The 21751-nt window shown below is 34.9% G+C and overlaps 1 protein-coding gene across 2 annotated transcripts in view; it reads right to left on the minus strand.

Moving 5' to 3' along the window:
- The window catches only part of rut (adenylate cyclase rutabaga), a 96998-nt gene that overhangs the window by 6034 nt on the left and 69213 nt on the right, over positions 1-21751 (minus strand). Inside the window, exons 8-17 of one of the 2 annotated variants that reach the window (XM_089699294.1) lie at positions 14623-14781; positions 13938-14082; positions 13308-13481; positions 10304-10519; positions 8383-8568; positions 7411-7689; positions 6839-7137; positions 6205-6367; positions 5732-5815; positions 4957-5103 (exon numbers count right to left, since the gene is read on the minus strand). In XM_089699294.1, coding sequence (XP_089555420.1) covers positions 4957-5103; positions 5732-5815; positions 6205-6367; positions 6839-7137; positions 7411-7689; positions 8383-8568; positions 10304-10519; positions 13308-13481; positions 13938-14082; positions 14623-14781 — 1852 coding nt within the window. The remainder of the gene's footprint in view (positions 1-4956; positions 5104-5731; positions 5816-6204; positions 6368-6838; positions 7138-7410; positions 7690-8382; positions 8569-10303; positions 10520-13307; positions 13482-13937; positions 14083-14622; positions 14782-21751) is intronic. The other variant, XM_089699295.1, reaches the window with a different exon arrangement.

Raw genomic sequence — 21751 nt, forward strand, 5'->3', positions numbered from 1 at the left:
CGTTAAATAGAATATGCGCTCTTAACACTACTGAACACAATGTTAAAAATTAATAATTTAAATATAATTATGTTATTTATTTATTTAACTCTTTAACCCATAATAAATCTTCCCTTCCCTATAAGGTGCGCTTATAATTCGTGTGAATATACTACATTTTTAAAAGTGAGGGTAGATGTATATTATTTTAAGTCAAACTAGACACCATTACAGTTAATCTAATATTGATTGTGTTCATTGGTTACATTTTTAAAAATCTTCGTGTTTTAATAATTCGATCACGAGGCGGGACTCTAATACAAAAAGGTTAGTTCGTTGATAATTATTATTCCTTCATCATTTACATGTTGTTAGTAAAAATATACTTTCACTGTTAATACTTTTGTTCAGTATTTATCTGTATGATTATTGCTTGGTAGGTAATTAATATATTTTCATGTCGTATACCTAATTATAAACATAAGTGTGATGTGAAACTAGCTGGATTTATTTTTACACACTCACAGTCTTATATTTTGTGTTAATGTTAAAATAGTATTAATAGTGTAAATCATAATATTTTTTCTAAGTTAAAAATATTTCCTTTTTTCTGATGGTGTTGCCATCGAATTAAACCGCGCTGTCGTTTCGTTCACAAAAAGTCATGTTATTAGGACCGAATATGTAGCCGCCTCAACTTACGGAAACGAGAGTAACCTGCGTTGTCTGTTAGTTATTATATAGTCGAATTTAACGTTACATGGAAATTGGAATCTAAATATATGTATACCTACTTATATTAAATCTGTAGAGGTCAATTCTGCACATGAAATATATTTCCTAAATAACTATCACGAGGTGATTAGAGATCGACATCGACGTCAAAAATGTTTGTCCGTCTGTCTGTCTGTATAACCGTTATAGAAACAAAAACTACTCGACGGATTTAAACGAAACTTGGTACAATTATTTTTCATATTCGTGAGCAGAGCAGCAACTCCATTTTTAAGCTTTCGTCGCGTGTGCGTTCTTAATGCGTGTATCTTAATGGTTAAAGCTACACAGAAATCAAGTATGAAAGAAATGTTCTCCATATTATATAAAAAATATCTCCCGACATCATAAATATCTATCTTTTATGGTTGAGCTTAGGAGTTCAAAGCTTTCTGATTATATTTGTCTACTAGCTGTCCCCGCGACTTCGTTCGCGTGGAATAGTGACTATGGGACCTATGACCATGGGCTCAGGGTGGGGCAACAATAAAAAATCTTTTTTATTTTCATGCTCCCACTCCCGCGCCCACTCGCACTCCCACGCCATATGCCACGTTCAGTCCCAATCCCACGCCCACGCCCACTCCCTTTCACAATTAGTACCTACCAGATCAAAGCCAGGGTAAGCGCCCCACCCAGCCCCACCGTGGCTACGCCCATGCTGAATTACTACTTAACATACAATTATTGAGTAAATACGTACAACCATACTGTACTGTTGTACTACCATAAATAATTAAAAGAATTGTTATTAAAATTTCTTACTAAACTGAGCTAAAAAACTTACGTACCAAATTATTAATGAAAATCAAGAAATGAAATGCCTAACCTATACCAAATAGTTACTACATATTGTAATTAAAAATTATGATTAGTATATATAATATCGAAAATCAAAAAAGAAATGCCTAACTAATTATACGTAAAATTTCTTTTAAATTATGTCATATTATTTTTTAGGAACCAGGGGGGGGAGAGGAGCAAATTCTATTTCCTTCCTTTCTTAAACGGATGTTTTTAATAATCTATGGTGTAGCCAGTAGCCACTGATCAGCTTAATCGATACTCAGTTTTTATCAAATCCAGAAACAAATCCAAATTAGATCTTTCCTGTCTCACGCACGTAACTAAAGGCTGAAGAGAGAGAGAGCACGTAACTAAACCGTTTAGACGAAGAAAAGTGTATAGAAAAAGGAATAAATAATTAATTATTGTAAAATAAATAAATAATTAATTATGAATAAATAGTTAATTATTGCGTTTACTTTTTACCCACCTCCTTTTTTCTATTATGTTATCCCATCTTCAGTTGGTTGCCTGGAAGAAATCACTTATAAGTGATAAGGCCGCCATCTGTGCTGTGTCTTCTTTTAGTATAAGTTTTCTTTTTGTAAGTTTTTTTTGTTGGCAGTACAATAAAGTATTTAAATAAATAAATAAATAAATAATTTCATAAACTTCCCGACGATCTTTAAAAATAAATTATAACTTTCATTTTTTTCATTCCCACTTTTACCCCTATGTAGGTATAATAAGTGGATGAACCAATTTTGATACACTTTATCTAAGAACCAGCGTCGGAAAATATTCTGCCTAACAAAAAAAACCGCATCTAATTCGGTTTACCTGTTAGCCAGCTACGGTGCCATAGACAGACACACACACACACACACAGAAATACATAGCGGTCAAACACATAACACCAGTCTTTTTGCGTCGGGGGTTAAAAATATAATACGACATAATTTAAAGGACATTTTATGTGGAAAATTTACCTATATACACCAGGGTAGATAATTTTTGAAACAAAAAAAAATCGCAGTAGGATGAAACCCATTAGAAAAGGATATGATAAAAATGTAAGGAAAAATAAATTACGGTCAATCGGAGTTCGGGAAGTGGGAGGGGGGGAGCTTTTAAGAGAAAAAAATGGTTTCTCTCGATTTCTCGATAATAATATAACACCTGCTAATTTTTTTCTACATATTTTAATTGTACAGACATCACTTTTCCACAATTTTATTATATGTATTGATGATGATGATTGAGATTATAACACTCTTAGTCCGTTTTAATTTTTATTCACCCGCATCAGTGCCACCTAAAAAATCTTTATATATCGAAATTCGAGCAAAGTTAAGAAAATGAGAAATAAGAGTTCTCAAGGATCGTTAGAGATAAGAGGCTTACTATTGACCGAAAACAACATGTGTTATGCCGAACCTGAAACCGCTTCACAACGAGAATTGCGACTCACAGCTGACCGCGAACGGCATGTACTATCCTGTGAGACCGAAACCTTCACTGAGGGTATATATAACGTCTCACAGCTGATCGCAAATGGCATATTGTACTATCCCATGAGACCGAAACCCTCACTGAGAGGGAATTACGTCTCACAGCTGATCACGATCGTCATATTTTATCTTGAGAATTCTGAAACTTTTACTCAATATGAAGACCGTTTGACAAATAATAGGGTGCACCATAATATTATTCGATCTCTCGAAGATGAACATGAGCATAAGCAATGACTAGAGTAGGGACGCGAAAATTACCATTTTTTGAGACAAGAACGATTAATAAGTTTGTTTAATGAAAAATTAAGAATTGAAACTATTGGTCTCTTTAAACGGACGAATAGCGAGAGGCCCGTCTTATTGCAGACAGATTTCGACATAGTCTTAATGACTTAGAGGTAAACATAGAAGATCAATCTACAAATTCGGTGGTGTGGTCCGACGAAATAATATAAAAGTGGGTTTGCTTATAACCTCACAATTGATTACAGATCATCTTCTGTATAGGCGATATTAACGTAGTATGTTCTTTTTGTAATGCTTTAAAGTGGAGTAAGGAGTCGGCTTTCGTTTGAAGATACGCCGGAACCTTTGAAATCACTACTTTTAAGTTTTAGAGGAACATGTGCAATCTAAACAGTGCTTAGACAATATTAGCTCTTATAGTATTGCGTTTTGAATGATCCTTTGGTGCTCAACAATTATCAGATGCTCCTTTCATTCTTACTTTTAAGATACAAGGTCAAGTTTATCATTTGATAGGATCCCTTTTGCCTGAAGGCCAACCTAAGTTTCTTTAAATATATTTTGTATTCGACTACGACGAATAATCGAATACAAGAAATCAATATTTCTCGAATTTAAAACTGAACTCATTTCACAATTTTAGAACATGTTAATTCATCAGGTTAATCCGTATATATGCGTTTTAAATCGACATTAGAAGCTTTTCCTCAAGATGGTGATATTAATATAAAATTGGTATAAATGCCGATAGACGGAAGTCTATCAGCACTCAGGAATTCCCTGAGCGTGTTATAACGCCCAGGCCGCAGTATTACAATTTTTCCTACAGTAGGGCGACGAATGTATTTTCGCATAGCAACGGAGGGGAACTCGTGGGGGGTAAAGTGACGCGGGCCACGTACCACAAACATGTTTAGTTTGTGGTACCGAGCGCGAAAGAAAGTCATCGTGTTTTTAGTAAAGTTACTATGTAAACTAACGTAATTTATAACTTAGGTACATATTCTATAATGGTGCGCTCAAACTGTTAATCTACATTTAATTAAGATTATTATTTTAATTACTAAGAAATGTAGAATTTAAATCACATTCATTCATGTTTTCCTCAGATATTCGATGTCTATGATTTTCGATGATTTTAAGATTTTCTTATCAGAGTATTCAATTTTAATGTAGTTAAATTTTATAAGAGACAATTAAGAACATTCAAAAATAAAGTGTCACGTATTTTTTTTAAACGACGAATGACGAAAAACGACCGAATCGCGGACGAAGTCGCGGGCAACAGCTAGTTGTTTTAATAAGATTATTAACAGGCAGGTCGTGATATAAAAACTATTACTCAACTAATGGTAAGCTATTTTTATAATAGACTAGCGGTCCGCCCCGGCTTCGTGGTACATGTTTACGTTTTCTCTACGTAAGAACCATCCTCGTACTTCAAGGAATATAATAAAAAAAGAATTATCGAAATCGGTTCAGCCGTTCTCGAGTTATGCGCTTACCAACACATTTTGCGATTCATTTTTATATATAAGAAGATTCAGTACTTTTCGACTTAAATTATATCAAACAAACTTTCCTCTGATAATATTATTCAACAAAAAAAAAATGATGCTAAAAGAATTAACTATACCCAAAAAAAGAAACCACCTACCTCATCAAAATCAGCAATAATCTCGTTGAGCAGCCGCAAGCACTCCATGCCCTGGTTGTTGCCGTCCAGCTCCATGTAGAACTCGTGGTAGTTGGTGATGGACGCGAACACCACGCCCACGCGGTGGTACGACTGGTGGTACAGGTCCTGTCAACGGTACACGTTAGTAACGGGCCAAGAAACATTGAGCATGCATGAACATGTTTTGGAAAGCGTGTTTCAGTAATAATGTCTCTGATAGCTATTTGGCACTTTTAAAGCTGATTACCTTACTTAAAACTTATTCGTCAATCGTCGAATTTAAACACGCTTGATTTTCATTTATATTTAATGAAATAATTTTATTTCTCAAACCATATTGTTTAATGTGCGACACATATAGCGATTTAGTGAGGATGATATACTTGCAAAGTGGACAAATAAATGAAATTTAATAATAATTATCATTAAAATGAAGAACATTAATTATAGTGCTTTTTTCTACTTTAATAAACTCCATTCAGAATAACACAAGCCTGTGAAGCAATATAGCTGATATTGAATTATTTTTATTTACAACCGAATTAAAAAAGGAGGCCATTCGGCTGTAATTTCTTTTTTGGGTTTGTAACCTCAGAACTTTCACTGAGTTGAACCGATTTAGATGACTCTGATTTAGTTTGAAAGCTAGTGCCTTTCAGTCCATTTATATGCCAAATTGAAGGCGGTTTAATTTTATTTTTATAATCGTCTTATGCTGAAGCATATGTGTTAAATATTTTGTAATCCAAATTACCATATTAGTCCTGAACTGATTGTCCAGAAAATGCGTCGCCACGTGCGCTGGTAGAAGATTGAATAATATTCTTCTATTAGATGCCTATAAAATAAAAAATATTAATAATTGTATTTAAGACTTTCCTAAAAAGTATACAACGATTTTAAGAGTCTTTTCTTGTAATATAATATAATTTATTCTATTATATCTGAATTTGTGCACACATCTAGTAGTATATGATATACTAAGTAATGTCATAAAGTAGTGAGCAAAAGTATGCTTTTATACCATAAAAATTGATACGAGTATGATAAATAAAAAAACGTGTGTTCCGAGCACACGTGTCAGAAGTGAAACTTCTTTGGTAAAAGTAATAATTAATTTCAAAGATACCAAAATCATAGCCCTTCTCGATGACATGACGGTATTGCCATAACGCGATCTTGAAACTTTACTCTCAACGCGCCTAAAAAAGTATCACTTCAAAGTACCTGCAAAGCATCCATATCTCTCTTCTCATCCCGCGCTTGTAATTGCCACAAGAAGTCCAACCTCGCCGTCCACTCCGTTTGTCTCGCGTGCAATAACACGGCTAGAGCAAGTGCTACGGTCCACGCGCTCCATACGTACGCGGAACTTACTAGACCTTCGTTGCTAGAGACATAAATAAAAAATCTTTATTCATCCTATATTACCTTTAATAAACACTATGTGTGCACTCAATTTCATTCAAATACTTATAACTATAGATATATACATAGTAGGGTAATTTTTTATTTGTGCATCATATTAAAATTACACAAACGATTATATGTGACCTATATTTATATGAACATGAATATATTGCTTAGGTAGTAGGTACGTAGTATATTATTATTAGTCTGTGGTAGAACGTTAACTAAACTTTAAAGATTTTGAGGCAATCGCAAAATACGTACATATTATTAATTATCTTAAAAACAATTATTCCGTAAAATGTTTTATGGTTAATTTTTGTTATTTTCTACATATTTGGTTACTATAAACAGGTCAAAAGATATTATTATGCTTATAAGATGTTTACCAGCACATTTAACTGATAAAATAACTATCAGATTAACTTTTACGAATCGAAAACATACTCACTCGGTCATCAAATCGTAGCAATCAAACAGGTACTTATGGTATATCAAAATAACAGCCACATAGCCGGTTGTCATCACAGCCAGTAATATTCCCTTGACCAAAATCGGCAGTCGCAAGAACACAGCAACAGTTAGCATACTGAGACAACAGCCAAGAGTTATGTATAATGGTACTGGACACATTCTGTGTATGTCTGGACTGCTCCATAGTGAAGTTAGATCACGGGATGATCGAAGAGCTTCCATGGTTATTGTGTGCTCTGTGAGGTTCCCGCATACGTTTATCGCTTGACATGATAGCTGAAATTATATACCAAAACATATGAAGAAACAAATAATGTAGCATTAAAACTGGTACAAGTGACAAATAGTTACAATTCGGATTTTGGTTAGGTAAGGAAGTTCTGTGTATTAAGGCTTTATATTGGTTCAAAAAATTAAAATAACAAATAATTTGCAACGTTGCAGGTCATATAAAATATTTAAAGAATTTGCAATTAAATCTTTCAATTACTTGTTTCAACTTATAACATTGCATGGACATAAACTAAGGAGAAAAAAAAAAATTCTTACCACATTAGCTTGCCCAACTGCATATCCCAGAACGATAGTAAACGTCGTGATAGCGTTCCTCAAAGCGAAAGGTCTAGAAACGTCACACGGTATGAGCCGTAACCTCGCAGCCAAAGTCAGCACTAAAACCGCTGCAGACCACACGAAAGCGATCACGAAGAGAATCAGAAGAATTAATGTTCTTGGTAATATAGCCGCTTGAAGCGCTCCAGCTGCGACCAACGCGCCCAATGCAGCGCTTAGTGACCCCGCCCATCCTCCGTCTGTAGATGCACGATACTGTAACATTTTATAAAATAAATTAAATGTATATCAACACACATAAATCTTATACTCAATAGAATTGAAAACATAAAACTTATAATGCTGATGATGCGTTCAAGCTAATTTAAAAGAGAAAGTGACGTTGCTGAACACATAGATGGCGCTAGCACCTCTAAGGGCCTGTCCGCGACGGACGGTCAAATGTATGAAACCTTACACCGCGTTCAGAGCGACGCGGAGCTGTCCGCGTCGCGGAGAGCTATCCGCGCGCGGTCGAAATCGCTCCGCGCCGCGGATGTCCGCGGGCGGACGGTGCTTGGTTCTAATCTAATGTATTTGTTCAGTGCTCGGCGGACAACAGTCACGCGGAGCGTATGTAAAGTACTGTCGTTGTCATGGCGGCTGCGTCAAATGTGCAAACCGAGAGGGTTACAGTCGATCCCGATCCGCATCGCACTGAACGACAAAATCATCCGCGACGGACGCAAACCGCGTGTGGACGGTCCGCGTCGCACTGAATCGGGCCTAAGTGTAAACATAAATTTAGTAACAAGATTTACAACAGTTGAGTAATGAATTACCTTGTTTATATTAGCTTGAAAACATGCTGAAATTATTAAGTAAAACAAAATAAATTGGAATTTTTAAAAACATAAAAAGTCACCTTTTAAACTACCATGTATATTAAAAAACCTTAAACAAAATTACTTGTGCTTCCTTATCGGCGTCCTTAAAGCAGAGTGTGAGCAGGTGCACGTGCGTGGCCTTCTCGCGGTGCACGGAGCGCGCGTCGATCGCCTGCGCCAGGTACTTGTTCACGCGGTTCGTGGGCTGGTGGTACACAGACGAATGACGCTTTTTCAACGGCCGCTTAAATTTCTCCGTCACTTTATTCTGTTAAAACAAACACAAATTCAAACGACCGACGTGATTTTGTGTCTCGTGGCGTGATCACATTACAGGGGGTGCGAACCGGGGTACACATAAGGACCACGGCATGCCGACTCCATCCATGCTCCATTGACAAACAAGACTGACCTTAGAAACGAATGGTCCGGATTTCCAAAGCAGCGTTCGTTATCAGAATTAAGAATAAAAGAAGATAGACAACATAGTAAACATCGATATTTACGGTCAAGTGTAAGAGATAAATTACGTTTTACTTTTATAGAGAAACATCGAAAATTTAAAGAGATTGAAAACGAATATTAAACTTTGAAAACATCAAGTTCATTTGAATAGTGGACATTTAAATTAAAAAAGTTAAAGTTATACATTACGCTAAGACAATTTAATGATACAAGTTAATACAAATTTAAAACAGTAGTTAGTAATAAAAACTATTTATAATAAATGAACTCCATGCAGTAGGGAACATGCCATGCCGTGCTAGTGTTGGCCAATCGGGGCAGCGAGTGAAACACAGTTTTGTGCGTTCGACTTTATTTTCAAACAATACCAATAAAACAATTTAATTATTATAAATAGATTCACAACTCAATAGAAAATAAGTCGCAATTAGACACAGTGATAAATGGTATCGAGTGCTCGCGTTCTTCTGCAGCTTAGTCGCCTATTCGTTTGTTTTAAGGAAACATTAGGCGCGAAAGATATCATTCGTGAGGTGGACACATTGACCTATAAAGTTAAGAGGGAAATAGCTCGTGTCACCCGGTGTACGGTGGAAAACAATAATACACATGAACAACACTTTTTGTCTGCGCTTACTGTTTCTGCGGGTATTTGTTGTGGAACTAATGTCCAGGGTCGGAATATCTGAAATCAACGAGCAGACGTCTCATGTTAGTTGCTGGTGTACGACGCTATCTACGTATAAATACGAGGATACACTTAGATATTTATCAAAATACACGAGTCGGGGAAAGAGAGGTCGAAAGATTCTGCCATGGATTGCAACTTATTTCGGAATAGCGAAAGCTCAAACATACCAGCAACTAAAATGTCGAATGGGAACCGTTTGATGTCATATTAAAGGGAATATAGTATGTGCAAATAAAATAGCATTGAAAAATATAACTTCTGCCTTTAGAGTCGCATAAATTCCCAATCGATTTAAGCGATATCAAATACCTCAATAATATCATATAAATAGAAGCTCAGAGCACACTTCAGATTTATAAAAAAGCAGCACCACACGTTATTTTAAAATCCACCCAAAAATCAAACTACTGAAATATTTTGAAGCGAGATTATTTATTTGCAAAAAAAATGCAGGTAGATTCAATACACTTGTACATCTGAGAAGCCAAAGAAAAAACACAGAAAATAGCGAAATATGTGTTCAAAAGTCCTGCTTCACACTAACTGTCTTACACACTAAGATCGAGTCGTAACGTATCGAAACCAATGGGAAACGTAAGCGCATCACTCAAATCGCAAAGCGTTTACTTTTCCCCGAGGACCTGACAGTCTACTTCGCGTCTAAGTACATTCTATTAGTTTAATCAAAAAATAGCGTCAAGTGCAAAAAATGCGGAAAGCAAGCGCAATCGCTGCATCTCCTCCACGCTTCTTTAACCGTCAATCGAATGAGATATAACCGTCACAACGGGAGATAGATGCAAGAACTGCGTCGCCCCGCGATGTTAGGCAAGTGAAGTGTGTGGACCGTTGCATGTGTGCGTAGGGCGTGGTGTTGCATGACCGCGTCGAACGTGTGGTTGTGCGGGGCGGTGGCGGGTGTGTGTGGCGCGGGGGGCGCGGGGGGCGCGGGCGCGGGGCCCGGGGGGGTGCGCAGCGCGCTCACGTCCTCCTTGAGCGCCGCCAGCCGCAGCGCCTCCGCCGAGCCGGGCTCCGCGTGCAGCGCGCGCTGCAGGTCCAGCACCTGCCGCCAACACGCACCGCTCACTGACCCGCCCTTCACTCGCCGCCCATATCGATACACTCAATGCTTGTGGCCCGCAAATGCCCAAAGTAACATACGTCATATCGACTGCCTAGCTATGGAATGATAAAAGTGTAATCTGCCTACCCATATAAATTGGATCTTTATTATTCTGTTGTCTGTTATGCTTGTAATTTAAGATTGAACTGCTTATCTATAGGTAATCTAAATGTTTTATTTTTTCATTGATTGAAACTCACTCTCTTGAAGACTTATTTTTTCTCAGTATTAGGTAGTATTTTGTTGATTTTGAACCCATAATACTTACAAATACATCTCATTAATAACTGGTCTATATAGATGTACATACTACTTTCTTAATTTTAGGCTTTCTTGATTTAAAACCTAGTTCTTTATATTCTTTTAAAATGTCTATTCTCACTCCTTGCATATTCAGATTTTTTTTCTAGAGGACAAATATTAAAATAAGAGAGGGGCATTAACAACCATTCTGGTGAGGACTCATAAAAATCATTTAAAAGTTACAAACCTTATTTCTCAATAATTATCTTACACATAAAATATACATTCAGAAACTTTATATTTCTGAACTATCCAGATGAAAGTGTTATATTGAACACTTTATGAATTTTATCTACTCGAGTTCTATTTCGACATAGTGGAACATCAAATATTGCAATTTTTCCTTAATTCACACGTGTGTCATTCATTAACAAATATATAGAGGACTGTTTTAATACAAACAGATTGTAGCAATAAAAATATCAATCCGATGGGACACTTAAAAAAAATTACGAATTTGTAGACTTAAAAAATCTGGTTAAAAAAGTAATTTTAAGAATTATGTTAAGGGAGCTACGATAATAATACCTACTTTGGTTTAAGAATCTCGATAGAGTCCCACTCGCTACTCTATGAACATCGCAGGCGCCAAGCGAGACATACAAACGCAAGTGCACATCAATTTGACACGTACAACAATACATCGAAAGCACATTATTCTTTGCTCTGTTTTCATTTCTGGCGCCTACTATATCACAGTTATTTCAAATCAACTTTTATAGTACCAATTATTTTGGAATATAAGGAACAAAATGGGCCAGTAAATTTATTTTACAAAAATAATCAATGCATACTTGGAACTTTTTCGCTATCATTATTAAGCTTCTAAAGAATATTTTAATACTAAACAATATCAGTAACAGGGTAAATAAATAGATAATACTTACCTTCAAAGTGGTTACCTATCTTAATCTCGAATTTTAATATTCCGAATATCATAATCCAGAAAACGTTTGGACATTTTTTCATAACCCCGAATTTTAAAATTTCGAAGTTTTGTTTGCCATATAATCGCAACTCCGAATTTCATTTGCCCATTTCTTCATTTGTACGACGTTTTACAATCCAGACGAATGAGTTCCAGACATACGAAATCTAAATGCACAAAATCCAGATGACCGTAATCCATATGCACGAAAGCCAGATTTTTAAAACACAAATTTTTGAAATACAGTTGATTGATATCCAGACAAACAATGTCCAGATTTTTGAAATTCAAATAAACGATATCCAGAAAAACGAAATCCTTCCAGGGGGTCGCAGCACGAACCTAACCTAACCTTCTGAATAGATTTTAACACTTTAACCTTTCTGTAATGGGCAAGTGAAACAATAGCGAGTCGGTTCTGGCACTCGCCGGCCGCTGCCGCGGCACGCTCGCTTCGCTCGCTCGGCTCGTGCATGGGAGGTCACAGTTCAAACCTAACCTAACCTACTGAGTCGAATTTGACACTTAAACCTTTCTGTAATGGGCAAGTGAAACAATAGCGAGTCGGTTCTGGCACTCGCCGGCCGCTGCCGCGGCACGCTCGCTTCGCTCGCTCGGCTCGTGCATGGGAGGTCACAGTTCAAACCTAACCTAACCTACTGAGTCGAATTTGACACTTAAACCTTTCTGTAATGGGCAAGTGAAACAATAGCGAGTCGGTTCTGGCACTCCGCGGGCCGCTGCCGCGGCACGCTCGCTTCGCTCGCTCGGCTCGTGCATGGGAGGTCACAGTTCAAACCTAACCTAACCTAACCTACTGAGTCGAATTTGACACTTAAACCTTTCTATAATGGGCAAGTAAAACAATTTACTTACTGGTAATGTTTATTTTCAGGCAATAGTAAAAGGTATAATCAGGATTGTATGGGAACCAAATAAAGAGATTATGAAAATCTGGCAATAGTTTATCTGCTATATGATTATATGGGAACCAAATAAAAAGATTATGAAAAGTTGATAATAGTTTATTTGGAAAATGGTACGATGGGAAACAAAAAAAAGTATTCTGAGAATCTGGTATAACTATATCTGGATTATGAGAATACGGGAAACAAAAAAATACTTTTTAAAAATCTGGTTTTGGTGTATCTGGAAATTGATTCATCTGGGAAATTAAAAAAGGAATTTTAAAAAGTTGTCATTCATAACATCTGTCTTTTAAAAGTTCTAACAACCGTTTTCGGGATTTTAAGATTCGGGTAATAGAAATTCGAGTTTTTAATAGGTTACCCTTCAAAGTATGTCGATAGAAGTATCACTTATATAGAAAACATTGTAAAGTCAAGCCGCCGACACGGTCTTGTAATATTGAGACGTGTCCATATAAAGTGCAAGACGAGTTTGAAAGACGCCACAGTGCATAAAATACGTATTATAGATATATGTATTTATTAAATAAAATAATATGTGGGTAGTTGTAAAATGAAAGTCAAATACCTTCCTAGCGGCGTTCGCTTTGAGCTCTTGCGGGGAGGCGGCCATGTTGGAAAATGGCACGTCGACGTTAAATTTGATCGAATGTAACAGTTGTACGACAACATTTGAAACGTTTTTGAAGGAGAGCTTCCGACGGGTCCCTGAACTCAGACCCATACCGGCTGTAAGGCACATCTGGAATATACAAAATATTGTTTTTATTTATCTATAATACAATATTCGATAAAAAATGCTGCTATAGAAAATACATATAATATAAGGAAGAGCTTACAGGTAACGTGTATTTAATTGGGTAATTAGTTCCTGACGGGACCCTCATTTCCTTTATCTATTATTTACAGACAACGTTCCCTCATTTTTATTAATAAAGGTTCCCCCAAATCGTTTTACTACTTTACGTGAGTCAGACAGTTTCGGGTTGACATTAATAATTAGGATAGCATTGCGTTTAATAAGTAAAAAAAAAATGGATTTTCAACATCACTATAAAAATAATATGATATATATCAATTGCAATCGCGTGTGTTATAGGTATTTCTTGTAAATTTTTAAGAAATAATTTGTAGTCACGATGGAAAGTTGAAATTATCACAAAGCTCAAAATTTTAATCATTTAAAAGAATCACATACCTTTCTTCGCCTAGGAGGTGGTATAATGAAATAGGTCTGTATCGAATGGTCCCTCAGATACGCGTTGCGACTAGCGCCGTGCCCCGGCTCCACTTCGTACGCGCCGCCCAAGCACTCTAGCGTCGCTTGCGTTACATGCACTCGTCTGGAAATTTATACAGATCTATTGTAAATATATTTTTAACTGTATTTCATGTCAGCAGACTGTACATTTTAAACTCAGCTTTCGATGTTTCCAAAGAAATTACAAGTGTCGAAAATAGTTTGTTACAGAATCGGAATTTAACTTTACGGAGATTTCTTTTATAAAACGAACTGAACTGGGAAATAGATTTAATTTAATTATTGTTTGTGTGTATTCGTGTTCATATTTAAACCGAAAGCTTAATTAGTGAAACAATATTTCCGTATGTCATTATACACGGAAATAGATACATTGTATTCAAGGTTTTAATTAGTTGATTTATATAATAAATAAATGTTAATATATTAACATTTTATAGGTCTCCAAAACACGCGTAATTTCCTCTTGAATATACTATAAAAATACAAGCGTATTTTCTACTTATTAACACAACGACCTTTGAAAAAAGCTTTAATTAAGAATAAACCCATGCTCCCGACACAAGCCTCTATAAAAAGAGAGAATTACACATTTATTTATATCACAATAAGTTGTACTTACCCCGGTTCACCACCAGCCTCCATGTTGTTAGCGAGCGTGACGTCATTGGACCACACGTCGTACTGCCACTTGCGCAAGCCGAGCACGCCGCACAGCACCCGCCCCGTGTGGATGCCGACCCGCATGTTCAACTGGACGTCCGTTGCTTCCACTACGGAACTGAACAAATATTTATACATTACAAAAATAACCATAGTAAAAAAACCATTAAATTCACGTACAATATAATATTTAATGTATTAACATTATGTAAGTATGTAGTACATTTTGAACAAGAAAAGTTTCACGACGAAAATCCGCCTACTCATACCTTGAAGTGTGTTTTAAAGATCAAACTCAAACTCAAACATTTATTTATTCAATTAGACTTCTTATAGAAGCACTTTTGAAACGTCATTACATATTTTAAAATTTACCACCGATTCGGAAAGCAGTATCTACGGAGAAGAACCGGCAAGAAACTCCATAGTTCCTCTTTTAAATCATGGCAGCTTTACAATTTTACAAAATACATAATATGTAACATCATATATTATAATAACATGCCAAAGAACTGTCCTGTGGTTTTTTCGCGACAACCCTCCGTGGGTTTTTATCGTCTTCGATCTATTAAATAATAATCACATTGTAACAACATTCTAACATAGTAATACAATGTTAAGTTAATATTTACATTTAAAGCTAGCAAAATTAGAACCAGTCAAAATAAAAATGTTCCACTTCTAATTTCGATCCATTCATTAAAATTTGGCATCATTAAATGTTTTCTTCTAATTAAATTAATGCTCCGAACGATAGTACGATTGTAAATATTTGCACAATAGATCTTAGCTGTACATAAATCACATCTTTCCACAGTAATCCCCATGGTATTGAGTTGATAAAGCGTCAGTGAGACAAATCGCTTGAAAACTTGGCAACAAATCGAAAGTATATTTAATGTGTAAAATATTTATGTACGTAATGTGGAGCACATATAAATGATAAGCAAGTTTTTTGCAACATTAAGGTCGCAACTAACATTATGAGCTAAAAATATGTTTTGTCTGAATACAAGTGTAATAAAAACACTAAAATGATAACCTAGTTTACATATTCATATACTACCGTGAACGTAACTTGTTTTTATTCCTGTTATACAAAATCACTATCATAAACGTATTGGCACTTCGTAAAGTTTCTATTATAATAAAATCAAGAGTTGCTTCTAGGTCTCCCAAAATCTATAATTTTTAAGTTCAATACTCTAAAACACAGAAAACCATTTAGACTTCAGTCGAGTCAGTAGGAGATTATTTAACGAATAGCCAATAAATCAGGAAAAGGTATTTTAATGAAGCTTTAGGCTATTGCAATATTAAAATACTACTCCTGAAAACCTAATTATTTTGCAAAAGGTATAATGGTTGGCTTCTTCTCATAGGATAATTCAATTTTTCCGTGAATCAAACCCACTTACCTATTAACAAGAAACGTTAACAGGTACGCAACAAAACCACTGGAAGTTAATAAACCCACTTATTTATTTATTCATACAGAATCATTCGTTGTACTAACAGTAATAATACCAAAGCGTACATAGAATTTAGTAACAACTAAAAAATAATTGTGCCATATTTTTCTTAAAACTCGTCTTATCCTTTTTTAATTATCGTAAGTCGTTTTAGCTTAATGAAAGCGCGCAAGGGAGTAATAAACTGTGGTAATAATTTGTATTTTACCACAATTTTACGTAGAATTTTGTAATAAGCCAATATTCCCAATAAATTGGACGAGCACAAAGCTAAAACACTAAACACGTGCAACATCTTAACAATCCAGGCGTGGTAAATGACCGTCGGCCGGTTTTACAGTTTCCTCCTGTGTATTTTTGTTTACGCTAAACACTATTGCTAAAGGGAACATATAATTTATCGGTGTTTCCATGTACAAAACGTATATCGATGCTTACTTTATTGTTATGATATTGCATTGCTTTAAGGAAAATCTCTATCAAGAAAGTTTGAGCTTCATACACAATTTTGCTAACGCACGTAAGAATGCCATAAATAATTAAAAACAAACAAATCGTTTACAACGATATACGAGGATGGATTATCTGTTGTTTAAAATTTATTATTATAAACCACAAAGCAACAATTTATCAACACTAAAAAAGAAAAATGTTACAGAGCAAATTATTGCGTGCGCTCACAGTTACTCCGTTTATTTTCATTATCCCACTTCTTGGCCGTGTAATAAATTATAAATAAACATAAAGTTTCGGGATTTTCTAGCAAAGAATGCTGCGAATTCGTGAATTGTCGTTTGTGTATAACTTTATTTTTTTGTTTTTATCATTTTAACAGAAACATTTACGAGGCTATTATTAAAGCATGTATCTGTCTTCCTGTAATTTAAAAATAAAATTCGACCATTGATAAATTAGAAGAGCGTCATTATGCTATAAAATATATCGGTAACGTAATTTATTTTATAATACCTGCACCGTTTCCATTTAGTCTATAGTTAAACTGTATAAATTGTTATTTTTCCTCCTCTTCCGCCTCTTAAACGAATATAAAACAATTTGATATGAATTGTATTCAAAGATTAATTATGTTAAAATAAAAAATTCTGAGGTTTCAATAAACTATGAAATTTTGTTCAAATTTTGTATCTACTTATCAAATATTATTTTCAAAAAATATTAATTTTCTGATAAATAATCCTAACTTGTCATAATTGTGCTTATTCTTGAAAAAAAAAATCTAAATAATAAAAGTTTCCCTTTAATAAATTGAAACTTCTTTACTTGACTAAGATTAACTAGGAAATGAGGAGAGCAACCTGAAGGCAAACTTTTCACAGCTCGCGTTCAAGCTTCAGAGAAGTTTTAATGAACATAAAAGTAAAAAATCATCGTTCTAGAAATTTAGACTAAATTTTAAACTAAGTATCTCAATCTTTATTTTTTACTTTTCCCATAAGTATGCTAGAGAATATTTATTTAATTAACGTGCTTACATTTAACAAACATTTAACTTTTCTACTACTCGATAATATATAGGTACGTATCATTATTTATAATATTATGATTACTTTTTTGAATTATAAAGTAAAATGGTCAACTGTAAAATAATTATAGAGGTGAGGTCATTGGTTAATTTCAACAGTCACTCGCTTTAAAAAGACACATTGATTCTGTAAAAGCTTTTCTAATCATCAAGTTATTAATAATATTTAACGTAAGATGTTAATTTTTATTTCAAAATCAGCATCAACGTTCACAACTAAGAACTATATGAAGTTTAAATGGAATATTGAATACACACTACAGACACAAAGCAGAACTATAATTTCCAAGCCAGCCGCAGAATTAATAACACAATCTCAGTGTAGCTTCTGGTTTATAGCGAACAAATAATATGATTTGCTGTCATCGAGATAGTATGTACTACGTACTAGAGAGGCGATCGCTACTACACTCTCTTTAACACGAGCTAGAGGTAAGAATCACAAGTCTCTTTAGTCTGTGTCGGACTGTGCCCCCCGCTTGCCGCGTCAACACGTGTTATTGCTCTGTTCAAAATGCCTTCGTGTTTGCTTAGATATTGTTTTACAAGTTCCCATAATACAAACAAAGCCCGAGGAGTGACTTTTCACCAGTAAGTTTCCTTATTATGAGTAAGTCATGCATTTTACTAATATTGTTATCATTTTGCGAAAAATCACCACGCGTTCTGCGTTTCGCGCCATTTTTCATAGACTAACAGTACAGACGTGACACTATCAATGAGTCTGTTAAAAAAATGTAACTGGATTTTTTTAACTATGTATATATACTAGGAAAGATTACCGTGGTGTAGTACCTAAATATTTATACTTTTACCCGACTACGCAAAGTAAAACGGTAGGTTATATTAAGTAATATTTATTTATTTACCTATTTTTATTTATTAAAAAAAGGTTAATCAACAGTTGTTCCAATAGGATTTATAAATTATTATGCACAACAATTACAAATAAACACAACATTCACAGAAACTAATACAGTAAGTTTTTTAAAATTTTCTGCACCTCCCTCCCCCCCTGGTGAGATGTCGTGAGAATTTATTCAACCCCTCCCCCATCCTCGAATCTCACGTGAGATTTTTCAAAATGTGAGTTTCTTATACGTAAACGCCATCAACATTGAATCATCGTATCCATTTAATTAGGGCTATTATAAACCAATACTCCAAAATTCGATTACATCATGAAGCAAAAACTGATAAAACTATTGATTACTACACAAAACGACAAAAGCTTACTAAATTGATATTATTTAAAGGAAATTAAAATACATAGTTTAATATAAAATCCTCGTTTTATTAATTCCCTAGTATCAGTACCACCAGATAGTACCGAGTAAACAGATTGCACAATGTGTCGCATCTGCACGCATTGCTTAATCTTTGAACTTGAAGCCACGCCCCGCTCGTTCCACACGTACCCCACCACATCGGCCGCGCGTAATGTTTTTGTTTGGAATAACCCCTCTAGTAGTACATACTATCTCTATGTTTGCTGTATACACATTGTTTCAAGCAAGACAAGGATAATTCACAAGAATGTATCAGTAGTAATCCACAACTTTCTCGTGATTCCAGAAAATTCTATACATGGAACATTTCAATTGTGGTGGATTGTTCATATATTAATGTTAAATTAAATTTAAAATAAATATAATTCCTTATTTATTTATAAAATTACTAGCGGTCCGCCCCGGCTTCACCCGTGGTACATATGAAAAATAGATGTTGGCCGATTCTCAGACTTACCCGATATGCACAGAAAATTTCATGAGAATCGGTCCACCCGTTTCGGAGGAGTATGCAGACTAACATTGTGACACGAGAATTTTATATAGTATATAAGATGTGTAAAAGTAATCTTTTCAGTGATCTTTTGTCAACAAAAATTATATCGACATAAATGATTTTATTACTATCTACGAAACTTAAAATTAATGATATTTAATACGATCCTTCTTTGGACGTGCCACTAAAACTTCCCACCCTTCCTTTTATTTACATTATATTATAAATGTACGTAATATTCCGAGCATGATAGTACGAAGAAAGTAATAAAGTCACTACATTAGGTGTAATACAGCGTAAATTTTACTTCACAAGCAACCTTAGAAGGATGAGGAAAACAGTAATTTGAAAGTTGAGCAGCCGTGAATAAATATTCATTCAATATAGAACACATTTTCGTGTTCCCCATTAATAAATGTCGTACAATATAAGCTTCGGTTTATCTAAAAATAGATGAAAGGCAGTGTACTAGCTGTCGTAATGTGGATAAATCGAAATCCATTATTTTTCAGCGACCCCACTTCGTGTCGCGTACGTGTCATGTGTCACGCGCTCAACAATCCGTTAACACGGTATAAAAGTCACGCTGCTGTGTATTCATTGTTATTTGAAACACTATTATTATATAAATAATAAATAAGGACCATAATATCGGGGAACAATTCCATGAAAGCTATTCGTATTCGTTCAAAAATAGAAAGCTCTGGATATAAATAAGACATAAAAATACTTCAAGAAAGTGCGTCTGAATCACGGTTCACGTATAAATAAATTTAATTCAAAGTTCTGAAGTCACAAGAAAAATAACATGAGACATCCATTCCAATAATAAAAATGTACTTTCTATGTAAAAATTAAAAAAAAATCTACACTTTTGCTGTCCCACAAACACGATACCCATTTTTAGCAAACGGCGTTGCTAGTGGTATGAAATTAGTAATACTAAATGTACATTCTCTATAGGATCCATAATCTTACATTTCTTCAAAACTTTCGATAGTATTGCAGAATAAATGCTTGAGAAACTCAGTAAGCCGTTACAGAGAACGCTTCACAAAACGGATTTGCAATACGACGGTTTCAATAATGCTCTAGGCACCAACGTTACTCGCAGCTGAATACAATATTCTTTAGGCGCTTAAATATATCCTTTATTTCCGTCCACTGAACAAATGTTTAAGGAGACATAACTGTTTTCTCTTTAGATTATACCCATACAGTAAAAACTATACAAATTATCTATAAGATTCAAATAATTGGCAAAAGTATCATGGGCATTAAAAATACTTTTAAAAAGTGTTCTATTAAAAACTTGTCTATTTCAAATTGAAAGTTCATTATGTATATCAACAAAACATATTATGTTAAAGTCTACATAAGATACCCACGCGACGAAAAACACAGCTGCATAAACAAAATGTTTGCGTTCGGTCTATCCGTTCGCAAACACGCTGCAACTGAAAAAGATTCCGATAAAACGGCCCATTTGTTTATTTTTCATTTGTTTTTTCGCACACCATGATCCCACTGAGCTCGGTGCATCAATATGGATACCATTGAATTTTTGCTATGTACCTACTAGTTATATTTATGAACTACATATGTATAAAATCGTATGAACGAACGCCATTCCGAGCGTGTTAATTGAAGCTTGTCAACTTGATTAATAACTGCTAGAGCATTGGCACAGACTTTTAAGGAATGACCTAACTTTGCACGAGTAGTCTAGACGAATTGTGTTTATTTTAATAAAGCTGCGGTATGTCGAAACAAATCTGCACACAAGACTCAAATGTGCTTGTTAATTACAAACAATATGTTCTTTATCCTCATGTTTGAGACCCTCATATAAACTATAGCTAGATTTAAATTCAAATGTACAGAACTGTGATGTTGTTTGAAGAAGTTAAGCGTAATTCACTAAATCAAATCAACCGAAGTTCTATAAGCCTTTGAGTATGAAATTATCGCCAAGTTCAACTACGAATGTCAACAACCTCATGCATGTCCAGATGTTCGAATTTTTTTACTGTCTCTCTTCTATTATATGTATTTATTTAAAAAATGTGGTATCCTTCATAATATATGTATATCTGATATAAATGAATTACGTATGTTAAGTTTATAATAAATTGCGGTATGCTCTTTGGCTTTACAACAGCTTTTCCCTTAAAGATCGAGACATTGAATATCCCTCGATGTATGTTTATTAAAGTGAAACTTTCATTACATCGTCTCAAACTTTTTGGTCTGTGTAGCGCATGTCGCGTGACGGTCGGCTGCCGAGT

The sequence above is a fragment of the Colias philodice genome, chromosome 9 (genome assembly GCF_061535455.1).
Source record: "Colias philodice isolate Cphi_HAF_F1 chromosome 9, ilColPhil1 Martin Lab GWU primary, whole genome shotgun sequence".
Lineage (NCBI taxonomy): Eukaryota > Metazoa > Arthropoda > Insecta > Lepidoptera > Pieridae > Colias > Colias philodice.